At 42.6% G+C, this 17,922-nt stretch overlaps 1 protein-coding gene across 1 annotated transcript in view; it reads left to right on the plus strand.

Moving 5' to 3' along the window:
* The first annotated feature begins 982 nt into the window (after positions 1-982).
* igsf9ba (immunoglobulin superfamily, member 9Ba) overlaps positions 983-17,922 on the plus strand; it is a 56,890-nt gene continuing 39,950 nt past the window's right edge. Inside the window, exons 1-2 of the mRNA XM_061073615.1 lie at positions 983-1,046; positions 15,329-15,526. Of these exons, the coding sequence (XP_060929598.1) occupies positions 983-1,046; positions 15,329-15,526 (262 nt within the window). The remainder of the gene's footprint in view (positions 1,047-15,328; positions 15,527-17,922) is intronic.

The raw sequence follows: 17,922 nt of genomic DNA on the forward strand, positions 1-17,922 counted from the left end.
TGCGATGGGATGTGATGAGCAGCAGCTAGAGGCGGAATGCATCCTCCCTGGTCATGCATGCAGAAAAAACAGAGGGAGGGAGTCTGAGGAGGAGGAAGAGCCTCATCACTGGTACCCATGTGTGCAAAAACCATACACACAGGCGAATGGTTTAGTATCTGTCGCCACACCCATCACACAAACCCAGACACGGTGGTGGAGAGGAAGAGAAGAGGAAGAGGAAGAGGAAGAGGAAGAGGGGTGGTGGTGGTGGTGGGGGGGGGGAGAAGCGTTTCATGTCGGTGACAGCGACATGACAACAGCCGAGGGGCGATGGGTGATCGACGGATGAGTCACTCGCATCCTCCAGCAGCTTCATGCCCCTCGTTCATAAAGCTGCGGCACAAAGAGGCGCACGGTGCCAGCGGATGAATGGATGACGGGCGGTGCTGGTGGTGGTCGTGCACGTTGTAGTGGTAGTGGAGGTGGTGGTCGTGCACGTTGTAGTGGTGGTGGAGGTGGTGGTGCACATGGGGCCAGTTTAGGAGAGAGATGCTCCAAGACGTGGACGCGGCTCTTCTGTCAATGCGCATGATTCTGCGGCTCCGGTACTACGGCACGCTCCAACTCACCTTGGAGCTGTGCGCAGAGCCAATGCGCAGCCCCGGAGCCTCGCCGGGCAGCCAATGGGAGGGCGGCGAGGGGGCGGGACCTGTGGCTGCGTCCTCCTCACACCTCGGTTTCACTATGCGCTCGTAGAAACGTCTCCACCGTCTACTACGAGCGGAGGGTGCAGGTGCTCTGTCTCTTCGGGAGAGAGGAGGATGCGGATGGAAGGACGGGGGAGGGATGAAGGGATGAAGGCACGCGCCACGAGAGAGAGAGAGAGCAGGATATGAAAAGGGGGATCGTGCTGCCGAGAGACCGCGAGGTGCAAGGTCGAATATGAGAGATTGGCTGAACGGGGCACTTTGCGTGGTAATAGCTGGTCGGCTCTAGTACTATGATTTGGTATGTGGCCACTCTGATAGCAAGTGTATTCAGCACCAGAGGAACGGCCGCTCAAGGTGAGTTGAAGTGCAGGAATATTGCATATGATCCGATGTGTGCGTGTGCGCGTCCTGCAGCTTTTCCCCTAATCGCACCGTGGTTTTTTTTTTTTCTGTGTGTGTGTGTGTGTGTGTATTGTATGTCAGGTCACATAGAGTGTGGAGCTATTTCATTGTAACGCAGACTCTCTCTTGTGTGACGTGAAAGTTCATCCCTGGTTTAATCACGTAAGGGAGACAACAATTGTCTTGCACAGGCCTGGTGCATGTGCATGATGATATCTGCTGCTGCTGCTGCTGCTGCTGCTGCTGCACATGCCACTGGGAGAAACCCTGGAGTCCACAGTGATGGAGCATGGCAGCGAGAGGCTGATTGATTCTGTCTGTGGGTTCAGGGGCCTGTGATTTGTGATTTGAAACATGCAGAGCAAATGGGGGAATAAGCGTCCTCGCATTCAGGAACGTGTGTGCATTGTATCATAGCAATCAGTCCCACTAGGGCTCTCCAGAGAGGGGTGTGACCGTCTCAGCCCTCAAGATGGAAAAGTAACTAAATAATGCATCACGTGTCAGATAAAATGCACTCCTGGGTTTGATCGAGCCCACTGCTGCGTGCATGGGATCCATGTGCCGGATCTCCACACTTCACATGCACTGGGCCCCAGTGCTGAGTGTGTGATCCTGTGAGCAGCACACAAGCTGCAAGGCTCGTCTGGCGCTGATCTAAGTGCTTCATAAACTAGTCATTCCTGGACCTGCAAACTGCACAATATCCCTTTTGTTCTTGTTTTTCCTCCTGAGCACTCTGCATTGACCCATGTACTTACTTAACCTTGCTCTTCCACTCATGTCCAGATGAGGGAGACATGTGCCAAGCTGTCGCCTGGTAACTGATCCCCATGACCCCACATACCCAGTCAGAACTGGTCTGCCCACAGGTCTGGCTCCTCCTGTGATGACAGACCCACACTGAAAAGATGAGCACAGTGTGAGAAACATATTTAAGAGAAATGTTAGATTTAGGCGCCGAGGACGTCTCAACGATGTCACTGCTTAAATTCTCTATTTCAAGAAGGCATGAATGTGGCTGAGGGACATTGATTCGTAGGTGTTGTCTGGTATCTGCATTGCTCTGGAGGTTATTTACTTTAGGATGACAGGCTGCACCGGAGAGTCACGGATCACAACGTGTTAAAAATGAGAGCTGGTTTACTTCCTCTATTGCAGTTTCCCAGAATAAAGTGTCTGATCTTTGTCTGGTGCTGCACAGAACCTCTCAAACTCATGTTAACACAAACTGTGACTTGTCAGCATCCCTTGTGTCTCAGGATGGAGACCACACAGCAATCTGTCTGCTATTTTGAGAATGTGTGAAGTCATACTTTCGGTGTAGCTGCATTTGTTTCCAGACAGACATATGTAAAGAACAAAACACAACTTCAGTTTTGTGTAGTTTGACTTTTGGACAATATGTATTAAACAAAGCAGAATTGTGCGTTTTTGCTGAGAATTAAATGAGAAAATTGCCACCACTCTTGTTTGCCTGCTCAGCTGCACATGTGAGTCTGTGGCCAGTTAGGTTAGCTTAGCACAAAGACTGGAAACAAAGGGAAACAGCTAGCCTGGTTCTGTTCAATTGTACAAACATCTACCTATGGCATGACATCTTCTGGATTAAATGTCTTTTTGATCAATACAAAAACTGAAATTTATAAATAATCCATTTATTTTGCATGGGGTGTAATATGTTATTTTATTACACCTGTATTTTCTCACTTTGGTTTCCTCTACACGCTAAAGTACAACATGTTCATTTGTGAGATGGGCAGATCCGTCTCTCCCTGCTCCGATTCGTTATGCTAAGCTAAGCTAACTGGCTCCCTTTTCAAACATCTTCTCAGCTTTTGACCAAAAATGTTGAACTAATTCCATAAGTAATGAAAACTATATAAGCTTCTTTGCGCATACTCTGATATGAAGCTACAAATCCTATACTTTCCCTTGGGATACGGTAGGCTGGTGATATGCATATTAACTGAATTAGTATCAGCCCTCTCCAATGAGGGATATAGGCCAAACCAAAAAGCTGGTGGTCCAAACTTGACCTTATAGTCTATCCAATAGAAAAAAAACCTTGGAAGTAACAGTTCTGAAAATCCAAATTTTGTCAGTTCTGGGAGATACAGGTCAGATTTGAAGGTACCAACGGACTGGAAACAGATGGTTAAAAACTAATATGCTCCAAAACAAACAAAGAAAAAGTAGGATTATTGCAGCTCAGTGGAGCTGAGATTTGGCTCCTTTCTCAGGAGTGGTATTTTGTTATATTTGCACTTTGCTTAGGCACAAACAAAGGACCAATGAGTCTACAGTTAAATTAATTTCTTTAATTTCCGCCAGAACATTTTAAAACAGCATAAATTTACTGAAACAGCTCATGTAAAATAATTTGTCTCTGTACATATTTGGATAATACTGACTTAGATGTGAGGCTATATATATATATATATTATGAAACTACATAATCAGTTTGTAGATTACTGTAGATTATTTATTTGTCAGTAAAAATACAAAAAATCACATTGTAAAATAGTATCAAATTGTGGTACTACAGAGAAAGTCGTCAACAGGTATTCCACGAGAAATTATGTGTTTAGATTTATTTTGAATTTTTGAATTTAGATTTAAATTTACACTGGTCAGAACTTCAGAAACTGTTTTCATTGAAAAGTAACAAAAAAATAAAACATATTTTCTTGAGGGTTGTAAGACAAACAACTTTATTACTTAAATGACGATTGGACTTCGATGTAAAAACGTGAAAAGAAAAGCTCACGTCCAACATACTGCAGGACCCTTGTTTTTACCACCAGTCAGTGATTTGCACAGGATTGCTCAGGTATGAACAATCAGTCACAGTAAATGGTGGTCAAAGAAGTTTTCTGGTGCCAAGTGCCCATTGGGGAGGCAGCATATGGTCAGGGAGACGGGAGGTTAGTTCAACAAAGTCAATGATGACTTGGCAACCAATCAAGGTGAAGCAAGAGGGACGCTGATGGCGATATAGAAGTAATTAAATGTCATTGGCAAGTGTTGAGGAGTGGTATATTTGAAGGACTATTTTCATCCTGAGTCACTGATGGCAGACTGACTCCTCTCCGCTCCTGTGCTGGGACTTGGCATTTTTTAAGCGTTTGTTGAACTGGCTTTTGGCCAGATGATATTCATCTTAATTCCCTACTCGTGCGACGGCTCCTTGATGCTGCACACGATCCAGAATCTCCCTCCTGAACCGTGAATTAGCACACTTGTTCTTGTTTCGGGTTTCTTCTGAAGGCCCGTTTCTTCCAAGACAGAGACGTATAGGAGCAGACAGGATTTGTGGAGGTGTCAGAACTGTCACTCACGTATCTGGGGCCTCCCAGTAGTGCTGAATTGGTGTCTGTAAGCCCTCCCACTGTCTCTGCGGGTCCAGTTTCAGATTGGCTGGGCTGTCTTGAGTTTTTGTCGGGTGTTGAAACTGTCTGGGACGTTGTTTAACGCTGCGTTTCCATGATTTGTCAGCAGTGATTGAATTTGTCTGACATCCACTGTGCTTCAATGAGTTGTAATGATATGAGTGTTTTTTTCTTTACAAGTTGAATGATGTCATTAGTTTTGCAAAGTCAGAATTCAAACCTCATAAAACTATAGGAAATGAATAAAAATGTTGTTAGAATTTCAATTTGAATATGTTGGATTTCACTCATTTCAATATGTTTCACCATCTATAAGAATTAAGGTCGCCCTCACCCCTGAGAACTACTGCAGTATAACAGTCAGTTTGTTTAAAAGGAAACAAAGCTGCAAATGAATACAGACCAAACAGTACACGACAAATGTTTGTTTTATTTTTGGCTCAATAAGGTTTTGAGTTGTCGCAGTTTTCTTTCTTGTTTTTGCAGAGATTGGGGTCGTAAATGCAGAGCTCTCTGTTGCGCTCCGTTCATGAACCCCTAATGACCTGAGTAGCTAATCAAAATCGCTGTGAATGTGTTGTATTTTTTCACTTCACAATATTTTTAATCAAAAATTACGACACCACTCCTCCAGCACACAAACAGCAACTCGCTGTAGGAGAACATGTTTTGGTTTTGATGGACCTGAGGCTGTCTACACTCACTGTGTGTAATTTGTATAACAGTAACAGTTTTCCAGTGCATCAGATGTACAAAGAAAATCTGAGTTGGATGTGATGCTCTACAAATTCAAATCCTCTCATCCTTCACATTGTTTTGGCTCAGAAAATTACTTTTATCATAGTTTTGTCATTGGTTTTTTTCCATAAAAGATCATCTCAACAGTTCAAAATCTTCAAGTCTTGGTTCACCTGAGGTGAAAGAACCAAACATCCTCAGCAGCAGATGCAAAGTTCCCTAACTGCATTTGATAAATCTCCATCGGTCAAATTAACCTGTTTCTTCAAGAGTCATTACAGTGTAGTCACTCCATCATTTTCATTAATAATCTAGATTTCTAGCAGCATTGTGTCATTGCTGTTTTTACCTTTTATGTTTTCCTAGCTTTGTCTTTTAAACGTATTTGCTTGACTGAAGCTCAACTTCATCTCTCCTACTCATTTTCCTTGGTGTCGTGCTACAGTCATGAGAGTGAAGCTTAGTAAAGAGCTTAGGAGGGAGCGTGTGCTCAAGGGGTGGATGGCAGACTCTCAGCACTGGGCATGAGCCAGCTCTTCCTGGTGATGCCCCCTCCACCCTCCCCCTCCGCTCTCCTCCCCCGGTCCACTCCCAGCAGAGTCTCCATGCAAACAAACCCTGCGGCATTCTGGGAACGCCAGTTTTTCAGATCATGCAGATCTGGTCGGAGGGACTAACTCTCTCAGCCGCTAGATTATCATCTCCTTTTGAAACAAGTAGTGCCTCTTACTAGTTAAATAAACTGTTGTGGTTGTGTTGATCCTGTACTTACTGGACGTCTAGTTACATTATCTGTGGAGCAAAGATCTAAAGACCATCTGTCTTATCATTCAGCTGAACGCTATATAAGTATAGACCCGTCTGACATGTTACCATTGTAAGTAAAATATCTGACCGGGTGATCGGAATATAACAGGATTTTTGATAGGTCTCAGACTAGGACGAAAGGAGACTGATCTGAAAGATGATATGATTATTTGTTTGCGTGTTTGAACGCTACAATACATTATATTACAATTCTATTTTCTTAAAAAGTGACCGCTCAGTGTTGTACTGCCTTAAAAGGTTTTAAGGTGGAGGTTAGGAGGTTATCTGTACAGCTGTGTCACTTCTGCACATGAGCACCTTATGTTACACGTCCTGTAATTTCCTGCAAAGTTTCCCCCTCAATTCCAATAAATGATCAGGAATTTAGATTTTAATCACAAGGATATTTCTTGTAAAAAAAAGAAAAAATGACACAACCACGCGTAATAATTATAAGGGAAATGAACAATGTGTCAGTGTCTAAAGTTGGCTCGCTGCTCATTCTTTATTTAATGCATTTAAAAATAACTAAGGTTTGGTTAATTCTCCTTACTGGTAGAACATGTTCTTTAGGACTAGTTGGAAATTCTCTGCAGGGGAGTGGATTAGTTTGTAAAGAAACAGCTTCATCAAGGGGATAAAGTCGCAGACCCCTGATTATACAAGTTAGGTTAGTCAGATTAGGATATGGATGCTCTTATCGCTCAGAAGGGGCTAAACCGACCTGATAATATCGAGCCCCTTCATTAGAGAAGGCAGAGTTGATCTTCTTCAATGTCTTTGAATTTATACAATCAAGTACATATTCCAGGGTGGTGGTGGTGGATGAAGGTCTGCAGGCTGACAGAGGTTGAACAGTTTTTAAAAAAAGGGCTGATGTCATCATTCATCCTGGAGCAGGACTGGATGCTGTCCCAGAAAACACCTCCAGTCAATCAGAGGTGACCTGATGGAGCAGTTTGTCAATTCTTTGTATAAGGAGCTATCAGACTGGTCTGTGCGTCCTGTGCAGGCGCCTCTTACTCGTTCTGCCTCTGTTTTTGAGAGGTTTCTAAAATGCAGATGCTGAATCCTTCAAGTCCTCAAACATCCCACATGTTCCACTGTCTGTAGGCCAACACCTGCTTTTTGTTCCAGGCACAAGTTTTCATGCACATTTTGGAATAACCCTGTTAGTGCTGAAACAGAAGAGGTGCAAAATCATCAAACATCTGTTGGTTTGCAGCAGATCGTTTTTTGACGTTTTGCATTTTGAAACATTTAAAAGTACTTCTGCTGTTATTTAACTCATAGATTTGTTTTTTATTTTTACCACAAAATATTTGTTATGTATATTTTACCATTGTTAACCAGTGTGGGGCGACCTAGATGTTTGACGTGTCATAGAAAACAAAACTAAATCTTATTTTGGGTATTCAAACTATTAATGATATCATTTATTGATCTTAGATTTTATTCCTCCGGATAACAATTATTTTAAATATTGGATATTTTGCAGTTTATTTTCTCCACTTATCCTTCAGTCACTAAAACTTGGGCAAAGCTTCCATTACCCAAAGTGATATATATCAATATATATTGATTGCTTGTTTTATGAAGGCATTAGATCAAAACCCAAATACATTCAGTTTGTTATACTATCAATATAGATTCTGATTAATATGATTATTTGCTGGAGCGCTTGTAGATTTCTCTGGATGAGAGAGTTTGTGTATTGTATCATAAATTACATATAGTTATAATTGACAATAATCCACATGATTTGAAAATGTAACAAAACCATCAAAAGACACTCAGGCAAATTCTGAATCTAAACCTTTCCTCCATGTATTAACAATGAGACACATAAATCATCTGATAGCGTAATTCAGCAGCTACTATTCCCTGATATAATAATTCAAATCAGCACTATTTTCTCCCCAGCTTTACTCCACCTTCAATCAGTAAGACATTTCATGCTGCTGAAAGGATCTTTTCAATCCTGAATCTGCCGTGGTTTTTTCTATTCTGAGGAAACACATATATGCATCTGCCAGAAGAAGTGCGCATCTTCAGAGATAAGTGTTGAATCCACACTGAGCACTCTTATGTCGCTCTGAGCTGCAGCTCGAGTGTGTGTGTGTGTGTGAGAGTCATAGAAAGAGGAAGTGAGCGTTAGAGAGAGGGAGGCGGCGAATGGGAAATATATGGAAGTGGATATGTTGATTGGAAGATATGTGGAGCCGATGTCGGAGCAGTTCACATGTAACACAGGAGCTCACTCCCTGTTACATATGATTTATTGACCCCTGAAAACGCCGATAACCAGTTTTAATTAAACAAACTTCATGGAAGTGCCGATAAGCAGCAATGTGCTTCCCTGTAACGTCTTTAAAACACCTTATTGTAAACAATGAAAACTCGTGAAAAAAAAATAACGTGATCGTCTGTAAAAAATGACTGAAACATGGCGAGACTGAGGAACTTCTGTGACTTCAGTCCCTGAGAGATGTCCTGTAACGTGCTCCTCTGGTAGAGCTGCTCCTCGAAATGCTGCTTCGCCCTCTGAGGCTTCTCTGGCACACACAGCCGCTCTCACACATCACTCTCGTCTGTGTCTTTCTTCCTCCCTCTCTTTCTCTGTCTCCGTTTCCCTCCCCATCTCTCTCTCTCTCTGTCTCGCCTTCTTTCTCAGTCTCTGTCTCTCTCTTCTTCCCTCTGTCTGTCTCTGTCTCCTTTATTTCCTCCCTCTTTCTTTCTCTCTCTCTGTCTCGCTCTTCCTCGCTCGCTCTCTGTCTCTCTCTCTCTGTCTCTCTTTCTCTCGCTCTGTCTCTTTCTCTCTCTCTCTCCCTCTCTCTTTCTCTCGCTCAGTCTCGCTCTGTTTCTCTCTTCCTCACTCTCTCTCTCTGTCTCTCTCGCTCTGTCTTGCTCTCTGTCTCTCTCTTCCTCCCTCTCTCTCTCTCTCTCTCTCTCTCTCTCTCTCTCTCTCTCTCTCTTTCTCTCTCTCTCTCTCTCCCTCTCTGTTCCTCTGTCTCTCTGTCTCTCTCTCTCTCTGTCTCTCTGTACTTGCTGTGTGCTGGAGCAGGTGTCAGCACATCCCTGACTGAACATTGCTCGTCTGATCGGGGACCTCTGCCTTTAAATGGAGCTAAATAATGAAGAGAGCAGATCTGTCCTGGATTGTCCCCGTGCAGAAGTAAAAGCAGCAGACGCTGAGGTCTTTGTCTGTGGAGCGACATGCTGGTCAGCATCTTTAGACAGAAAGCATATACCCTCTGGTCTGCAGACTGTTGTGTAAAATGTGAGATGAACGATTTGCTTTACACTTGGACTAAACTAGTTATGAATGCAATTTTGCAGAGTAGTTGTATGTAGTGATCACATTGGAGCTGTGAGTGGATGTATTTTTAATTTCTTCTCTGCAGATGTCAAAATTACCAACAAAGATCAGGCTGTCTGCCAATCTCATAAGAAGCAGCTTCTACCTTGGCTGCCAGGTTGGGTTTCCTATTAGATCGAGATGAAATGAAACCTGAACTTTTGGATTCTGTTCCAGAAGCAAAAAAACCTGTGTATAAATCCCACTGACATCTGTGTCTACGATAATAACTAACAAGTCAGCCCTGGAAACAGAGCTTTTATCAAGTGTGTTGTGCGCCTTGTTTTTTGTTTCCACGTATGGACATTTGTTCCCTGAAAAACAATCTAATATCCTTCTGTATTCAATAATTAAGCCAAATTTAGCAGGGCCATAAATGAGGCTACAAAAATCGAAATGAAACATTGCAACTTGTACAACAAGTAATAAAGTAGTAAATAAAAGACAGAACACATACATCTATGTGTGTAATTGTGGTACTTAAATGTGTAATATTGTGCTTGCTTCTATGGTAGAATTCTGAATATACTGGGATAAAAAAACAGGTGAATGTCATCATCTGAATATACTGTAAACTCAGTAAAAACGTAAGGACAGAAGTGTGAACGTAAATATTCTGGCTGCCTGAATATGTCTCTAGGTGAAGCCCTTTATGCATCAGTAATGAATTATTAAGGGGAAATACGGTTTCTATGCCTTGCACTGTTTTTGTAATCTGTTGTACTTTAGCTGCAGTACACTTGAATTATACAGTCCCAGATTAACACGGACACACACACGCATAAACACACACACACATACACACACGCACTCACACACACGCGCCCACATACACTCAGACCATCCTTATGTGACCTTCAGCGCACACAGGCTGGCATTCAATTACCGCCCTGTCAGTGGCCCATCCAGCCCAGTGGCTGCACGTCCTTGAGACTCTCTCTCCAGCCTCCGTCCAGTCTATATTCCATTACATCCTCCACATCGGGAGCTCTGTCCAGTGTAAAGTGGCGCTCGTATCCGCACACACAGCTCTTCATGCATCCTTTGCAGAATCTCCCCCGCAGTTAGCAATGGTTGTCGTTTCTCGAGCGCTGGATCACACTTGAACGGGAGGTAAATATTGGATTTTTAGTTTTTAATGGGTGAAATATTGCGCTGGTGTCAAAAGAATAGAATTAAGCACCCTGGACCAGACAATCCAAGCAGCGCTCGTCTAAAACAGTCCCTCGTTGAACTCCCTCAGTTTTCATATTTTTCCTCAGTATTGTTCAATGTGTTATTGGACCTCATTAGTGTCAAGACATGTCTCTAGCTCTGCTCTGCCGGATTATTGCCCAAAATTGCCTCCAGAGTCTATTTACTGTACAGATCTGATCATTTCTCATAGTACAATGTTGCAAAAGAGCCATTTTCATCCGCTGCCTCTTGAAAAAACACAGCGAGTTGAAATCTCCTCCAGATTTAACCTCACATGCCCCCGTGGTTCTGCTGCAGTGATTCATGTGCCGGTCTGGACAGCTGCTGATTGACCTCAAGCAGATGTCTCGCTCTGGTTTATGATGTTTGTTACATAACATTGTGTGTATCGGTTAACGTTCTTCTAGGGATGCTTCATTCAGTTCTGGATATTTTCCTTCATAATTGTGATTTGCTTTGATTTTTTATTGATCTCAGAAAAATTTTAAAACACCTCTTTGATTAAAAAAAATTGACAATCGATAAATCGTTCAAAGCCTTTTTTCAGGCTTAGACACAAAACATGGTTCACAGATCCAGAAGGTGTTTCTTCCAGAACCAGTCAGGAAACTTTATCAAGTTCAATTTAATTCATACATGATGCCTTGGCAGACACAAGTCTTTTCTGTTGTAAAACTGATAAATACTGTTTGAAAATACAAAAATCTCACCTTTGTGGCCAAATAAATTCTATATTGTGCTCGCTTTGTGTAATTCCAAGCTGTAGTAAGCCCATTACTGCAGAGTGCCAACAATGAGCCAATTAGTAACAAAAAGGTGAGATTAATGCTTTATTGGAACTGAATTCAAACTAGAATTTAGATTTAGAATTAAAAATAATAACCTGTTTGTTTTTACACATGTGAATAAGACGGTCCTGAACTGTTTGTTAGAGTGAAACATCTGCTAGTTTTACCTCTTTTGCCCAGAAATATTTTTAAAAGAGAAAATCTGGGGAATTCAAAGGTCAAAACAGTTTACAGTAGTGATAATAAATTAAACATCTTGGATTTTGTCAGTTGGAAAAACAAGATATCTGAAAGCTTCAGGTAACAAACAACTATTTTTCACACTTTTCTGGCATTTTAGAGATCAAATTGAAAATCAATGAAAGTAATCACTAGTTCCAGTCCTGTTCTTCTCTCTGACTAACCTGCGGTGACACTGCCTGTTTAACCTTTGCCCAACAATGAGGAATTATTGCTTTGGTGCATGTCCTACCTGCCGTATTGTGATTAATCGGACAAGTGACTGAATTGTTACGCTTCAGAAATTCATGATCATAACAGTAAACCATTCTGTGCTGGATGCATACACCATATTGGTCTCCTGGATTTATTAGCTGCCTGGTTTGTCCAGATCTTACTCAACAGATTTCTGCCTCTGTGAATTTTGGACAGTTTCACTCTTCACTCTTTAACTTAAATTCACCCTAACTTTAACTGTATTGATCCTTTTACATTTACAAAACTGATTAATTGGAAGATCTGCCTGGGCGATTCTATCACATATGTGCCTTGTCGAGAACATAAATAATTCGCCTGAATAAGCCCTCGTAAAACTGCACATTTCCATTAAGGAAATTAAAAAGTTCAAAGCGCCGTCCGAGATTGTGCTGATTGTCTCTTCTTGAGGATCTCATAAAGAAATTGGAGAATTATTAGCCCTCCCATTTATTATCTTAAGTCTTTAAAGGCTCCTCTCTATCTCAGACGTGCTTCCTTCGCCGCCAGGATCCAAAAATAAGGCCAGTGAGAAACCTGAGCCGCTAAACGTCTGCAACCTGAACTGTCTGCAGAGAAAACAATAGATTTCAGCCGCCGTCACTGTTGTGCCACAGGGTTTGAGCCCGTGTTTCATGTCAAGTGACTCTACTTACTCAAACCAAACAATGTGTCCAGTGTGTTTCATTATGGATGGGAGCCTGCACGGCCTTTTGTTCTGAAATCCACAAGAGCTGGAGCCCGTACAGTGAATGTTAAGACAAACAACACTCAGAGTATCTGCCGCAATTTGTCATCCAAAGCCCCCAGTCTTGAAAACCTGCAACCGTGGGACCCAGACAACCTTTTTTCCCAGTTCATATGGAGGTGTGAGATGTATGTTTGAGCTCTATTTCTATTGCTCCGTCTCACTGTTGGACTTGCATACTTGCATCATGTTTTTGCATTGGGCCGTGCATGAGGCCTCCTCCACCAAAGCCCTTCAATGTGGTCTGTCTGCAGCAAATAGGTTTTTGATGGAATAAAGATTTTTTCTGAAATATCCAGTAAATATTTTACTAAAAGTCTTGCTGTAACCTTGGCTGCAAAAATAGTTCATAATTTTTTGAGCTGCATTTTAGCATTTGACAGAGGCTTGGAAATTATCAGATTTAAAGCTGTAATGTTCAACTTTCCACAGGTTTAGTAGTAGGAGAAGTTTGACATCTCAGGAAAATGCGCATTTTGGCAAATTTTACCAAGAATAGGATGAGACGATTGACTCCACCCTCACATCTGAAGAGTAAAAATGAAGCTACATCCAGAAGACAGTTGGCCTAGCTTAGCATAAAGGCTTAGGTACAAAGTAGACAATCGAGATAGAACGCTCAATAAAAAGGCTTTAGAGGTGCTAGTAGAATAATAATCATGGTTTCCTAAATGTGTAACCTTTCCTCTAAGACGTCCCAATATGCCAAAGTACCCAGTTCCAGTTTGTAATTCAGCGATCACATTTTTTGGGGGTTATTTATTTTCTAAACAGTGTGTCTAAAATAATGTTGGCGTCAACACAATCAGCGTATGGCTTGTTGAGAGGGGTTATTGTAATCGTTGTTAAAGGTGTTATAAATGAGGCTGCAATGGAGTGTGCTCAGGTGTGAATTTCAGAGTTTGGCAAGCCTGAAAGGATTAGTTTAGCAGATTTCTGAATTTGTTGTGCTTATAACTGCATGGGACAGGTTTTCTGCCGAGGCGCATTAAAAGGTCATGGTTTGCTCAGTGTGCAGGGCAGCGTCATGCCCACAGAAGCTCGGAGCAACAATCAACTCCCCGCTCGTTCAGTCTGAGAAATCTCCACACGTCCTGACAGGCTGCGCTGGGTTTCATCAGGCACACACACCCCCCCTCAGTTTCATTCTAATGAAAAATGCTGCTTTATTACCGGTATGATTTAGATGTTCCAAATTAGTGCTTGTACTAGTGTAGTTTATTTTCTTTGATGTACTGTCTCTGTGGCTGGTAGCTGTCAATTTGCCTCCGATGAGCTTTTACACTTGTAACGTTCACTGTGGGCCGGTTGGAAGTTGATTCTCTTTTACGTTTGTGTTCGGATTCGTGCAGCTGTTCGTGTTCTGCTGCTGGTCCAAACCTGACGAGCTACAGCGGCTGTTCATTGCTCATGTGGGGTTCACTGAGTCGTGAACGGGCTTCACTCGGTCTGTGTGGCTCATTAAACCTCACAGTAGCATAGCATAGCTGCTTTTACCTTCTGACTACTGAGGAGCTAGCAGATTCCACGGCTGAGGCTTGTAACTGCCGAACCACATGTCCACTTTACAAAGTGTAATTTGATTAAATCTGCCCTGTTTCAGTCCAGAATCTGTGCTGGTTAAAATGAGTAAAGTGGATTAACTGTGTCACAGGATAATGCAGATTAAACTGGTGAACACAATCCCTCAGTGATTGTGCATATGGCATGTAGGGGTGGAGCTTTCTTTTTCAGACAGAAGAACTGGGTGAAAATATTTTGGTCTTAATTTCAGTGGATACAGTTGAAAAGGCACAGGGCTCGCAGTCATGACATTTCCATTTCACACAACAGTGATGGTGGCGGAACACGAAGCAGAGAAAAGCTGTAACCGACGGTCACACCGACGCCGTTTGTGGCCGTAACTCCTCCAACTCCCAGCGTGTTCGCTCTTCCTGTAAAAATGTGCCCTGATAATGCAAATGATACTGCTAATGAAAGCGTTACGTTATTCAGCTGGTGTTTCTCTGGAGTGAACCGTCAGCATGTCTCTTGATCCCTGAAGCGATTTCCCCCCTTGGGCGGAGGCGGGCAGTCATGCTTGCTCTGACGGTGGAGATACAGCCGGTTCAATGAAAGCGGGGGTGGCAGCTGGAGAAAATCCATTCCCAGAGTGAGCGTTCTGCTGAGGCAGGTATGCCGACCTTTCAGTCATCTGATAGGTCAACGCTCGGCAGCGCGCCTGGACAGTCATGGCTAAACGCCAGTTCTGGTGGTGCTCATAGTAAAGCTCATCTGAGCAGCAGCCAGCGATGATCAATGGAACCCTTTGGCAGCTCATTTATTGTACAGTATGGCACAGCCACAAAACACTCACCAACAGATGCAGGTGACAGATGATGATGGAGCCACGAGGAAAGCTGGTGAAAGCGAGAGCGTTTTACCCGGGTGTGCGGTGACCAAGCAGTCTGGGCAAATATCCTGTTGTGGGCCATGAGCATCTGAAGCAAAATGTGCTTTTAATCCATTGTGCAGCACTTTAGTCAACCGCCTTTAATTGTCTCCCAACTATTGTTTGTGAATTAGTCTTGGACGTCTCAAATACAATTAGACTATTTTGCTTCATCTGCAGGATTTCTGTGCAGAAGTATTTCCCTTCACCTTGTTGTCGTACATGTCAGACTCCAGCCCCCTCTGAGGTGAGCGTTAACATTCCTCGGTTGTACTGAGAGCTGTGTTCCTTCTCGTCCCAGGTGCCCACGCAGTGAGAGAGGAGCCCCGGTTTGTGACGGCTCGCGCTGGAGAGAGCGTGATCCTGGGGTGTGACGTGTCCCCTCCCCTGGACGGCCAGCAACCCCCCTATGTGGTGGAGTGGTTCAAGTTCGGAGTGCCTATCCCCTTCTTCATCAACTTCCGCTTCTACCCTCCTCATGTGGATCCAGAGTATACTGGTAAGATAAGAGGGGCTAAACAAGCTCGGAGATAATACAGACACGCTGTGGAAAGCTGCTTTTATCTGACACATTTAAGGATGAATCAGGAGCGAGATCTTTTTATTTGGCAAGTAGAGTAAATCCACAAGACCCACAGGAGTTGACAGCAGACCTTGAAAGTATATAATGATAAATAGAGGCTATATAGGACAGAAAGTAGGACTAAAGCATATATAATCCACATACTGTGTAACTTACTATAGTATAAATTATACACACATGGGAAGGATTGTAACTTTCATATTAAATCATGTTCAAATCTACAATTTATAACTTTCACAGGTTTAAAATCACGAGAATGAGATTTTATTGTCATTTGCTTTGATTTTATTCAACTATGGATTCAAAGTGAATGGAGACATTTCAAATGAGTGCTTGTTTTGTTTTTTCTTTTGCCTCCTATGAGCTTTCACACTGACAAAATGGAAATTCTGCAGTTCACGAGAGCTCAGAGGGCCTTTACAGCATCTCTCAGTTCTTTGTTTTAGTTCTTTTAGCTGCATCAGCACCATTTAGGTTCAGGGTCACTGCTCTCATAGTGCAATTTTTCAATTCAATTTTATTTGTATAGTGCCAAATCATAACTTACATTATCTCAGAGCATGAAAGGTCAAGACCATGTACAATTACAGAGAAACGGAACATTCCCACAACGAGCAAGTGCTCAGTTTAGGGCCACAGCATGGAACTGTTCCTTCTATAAACTGACTGTACAGAGACCAACAGCAAAGAAGCGAAGTTTGATTCTAGCTGGTGAACATAGTGGAGCCTTTAACCATTAAAGAGCCATTATTTCCCCTCAGGAGACCAGAAACTGAGAGACTCACCAGGTGGCCAGAAACAAGACTCCAAACCAAGGCTAATGTTGCTCTGTATCTGCAAGCTGCACAGATTATCCAGTTACTAATTCAAGTAGCCAACAATATCACTGCAGCAACTTAAAACAGTTACACTCAGTTGCCAGTTTATGACGTACATCTAATCTAACAGTTGGGTTATTATGTTCAGGTTTAGTTTAAACTGTCTTTTAGGAGATGTTCTTTCAACTGTATGGTCTATTTTGACGATACAGTTTGTAGTGCAGGTGATTTGTGTTACATTAATAGTGACGTGTGTGTTTCTATTGTAGCATCCAGGCCAGACTACAGAACAGAAATATGTCTCTGGCAACTGAGTGTATGTCAGGGTTGTGTTCACAGTGTTTCCTCTGGCTTCAGGTGGCTAGACAACCAACTTTTCCAATTAAAATCCAATAATCTGTTACAGCTTCATAAAAGCAAGTCTTTCCATGATTTATCTCCATTCTATATGTACTGCACCTAACGTTTTTTTATAACAACACTGTATTGATCCTGAGATATATGTACTCTGTGCTGCATCATCCCCGGACTGTGCAGTAAAGCACGTATGTACAATGCAGTCGTAAATTCGCTGAGACACAGTTACTTCCCTCTGTGCACTCAGACGCAGCAGAAGTCACTGCACGTCCCCCGATCGCCATGTTAGAGCAGAACAAAGTGCAGCTCAATAACCAGCCAGGCTCTGCAAAGACGGCCAAGTCTTTCTCTAAGTACTAACAGTAAAGACCTCAGTGTACTGCACCATGCTTTGTATTTAAAGCCCAAACAGCTGAAGTACCATTTGGAGGGAAGACGCATTCGGGATGGTGCTGAAATCGCAAGCCAGTGTTTTCAATGAAATCTGCAGCATTTCTAACTCTGCTAGCATCTCTGCTAATGCAGTCTGGTAGATCAGTGATATTTGTACTGAGATAATATGACAACTTTAGTAATAAGAGTAAAGCAAAGGCAGTTTACTCCCCCTCCCACTGCATGTAGAGTAGTTTGCATTGCTGGTTTCTTCCATGTTCAATGTCACGAATGCTCTTGAAACTGTGAAGCCCTCTCACCTCACTGACTCGCCGTGTTGCATCTTGCCCGATAAGATTAAAAATAAAAATCTATGGCATGTTGTTCCCAAGATGTAAGAACAATAAGTACAATCACTTTCTTGTCTATTTATGCTCTAACGCCCAGGAGTTCAATGCGTGTCACAACATCGCGCTGGAGAAGGTGCGATGTCTAGACTGCCAAAAAAAGAACAAGATATAAGCGCATTTACCTGGGTGTGAATTTTCCATCAGTGCAAATTAAAAAACGGTGTCTACTGCTGAGTCATGTTAACTGGAAGTGGTTCATTCGAAATTGCAGACCAAAGGAAAATGGTATAAAGTGTTTTAACTGTTGAAAAAAGGGGCTATAAAGAGTTTTAAATGACAGAGGCCATTTGCTGAGAAAAATGCATTGGATGTGGACTTTGACTCTTTACTTTGGGCCACGTCCCACCCACTGAGG

The sequence above is a fragment of the Limanda limanda genome, chromosome 6 (genome assembly GCF_963576545.1).
Source record: "Limanda limanda chromosome 6, fLimLim1.1, whole genome shotgun sequence".
In the NCBI taxonomy this organism is placed as follows: Eukaryota; Metazoa; Chordata; class Actinopteri; order Pleuronectiformes; family Pleuronectidae; genus Limanda; species Limanda limanda.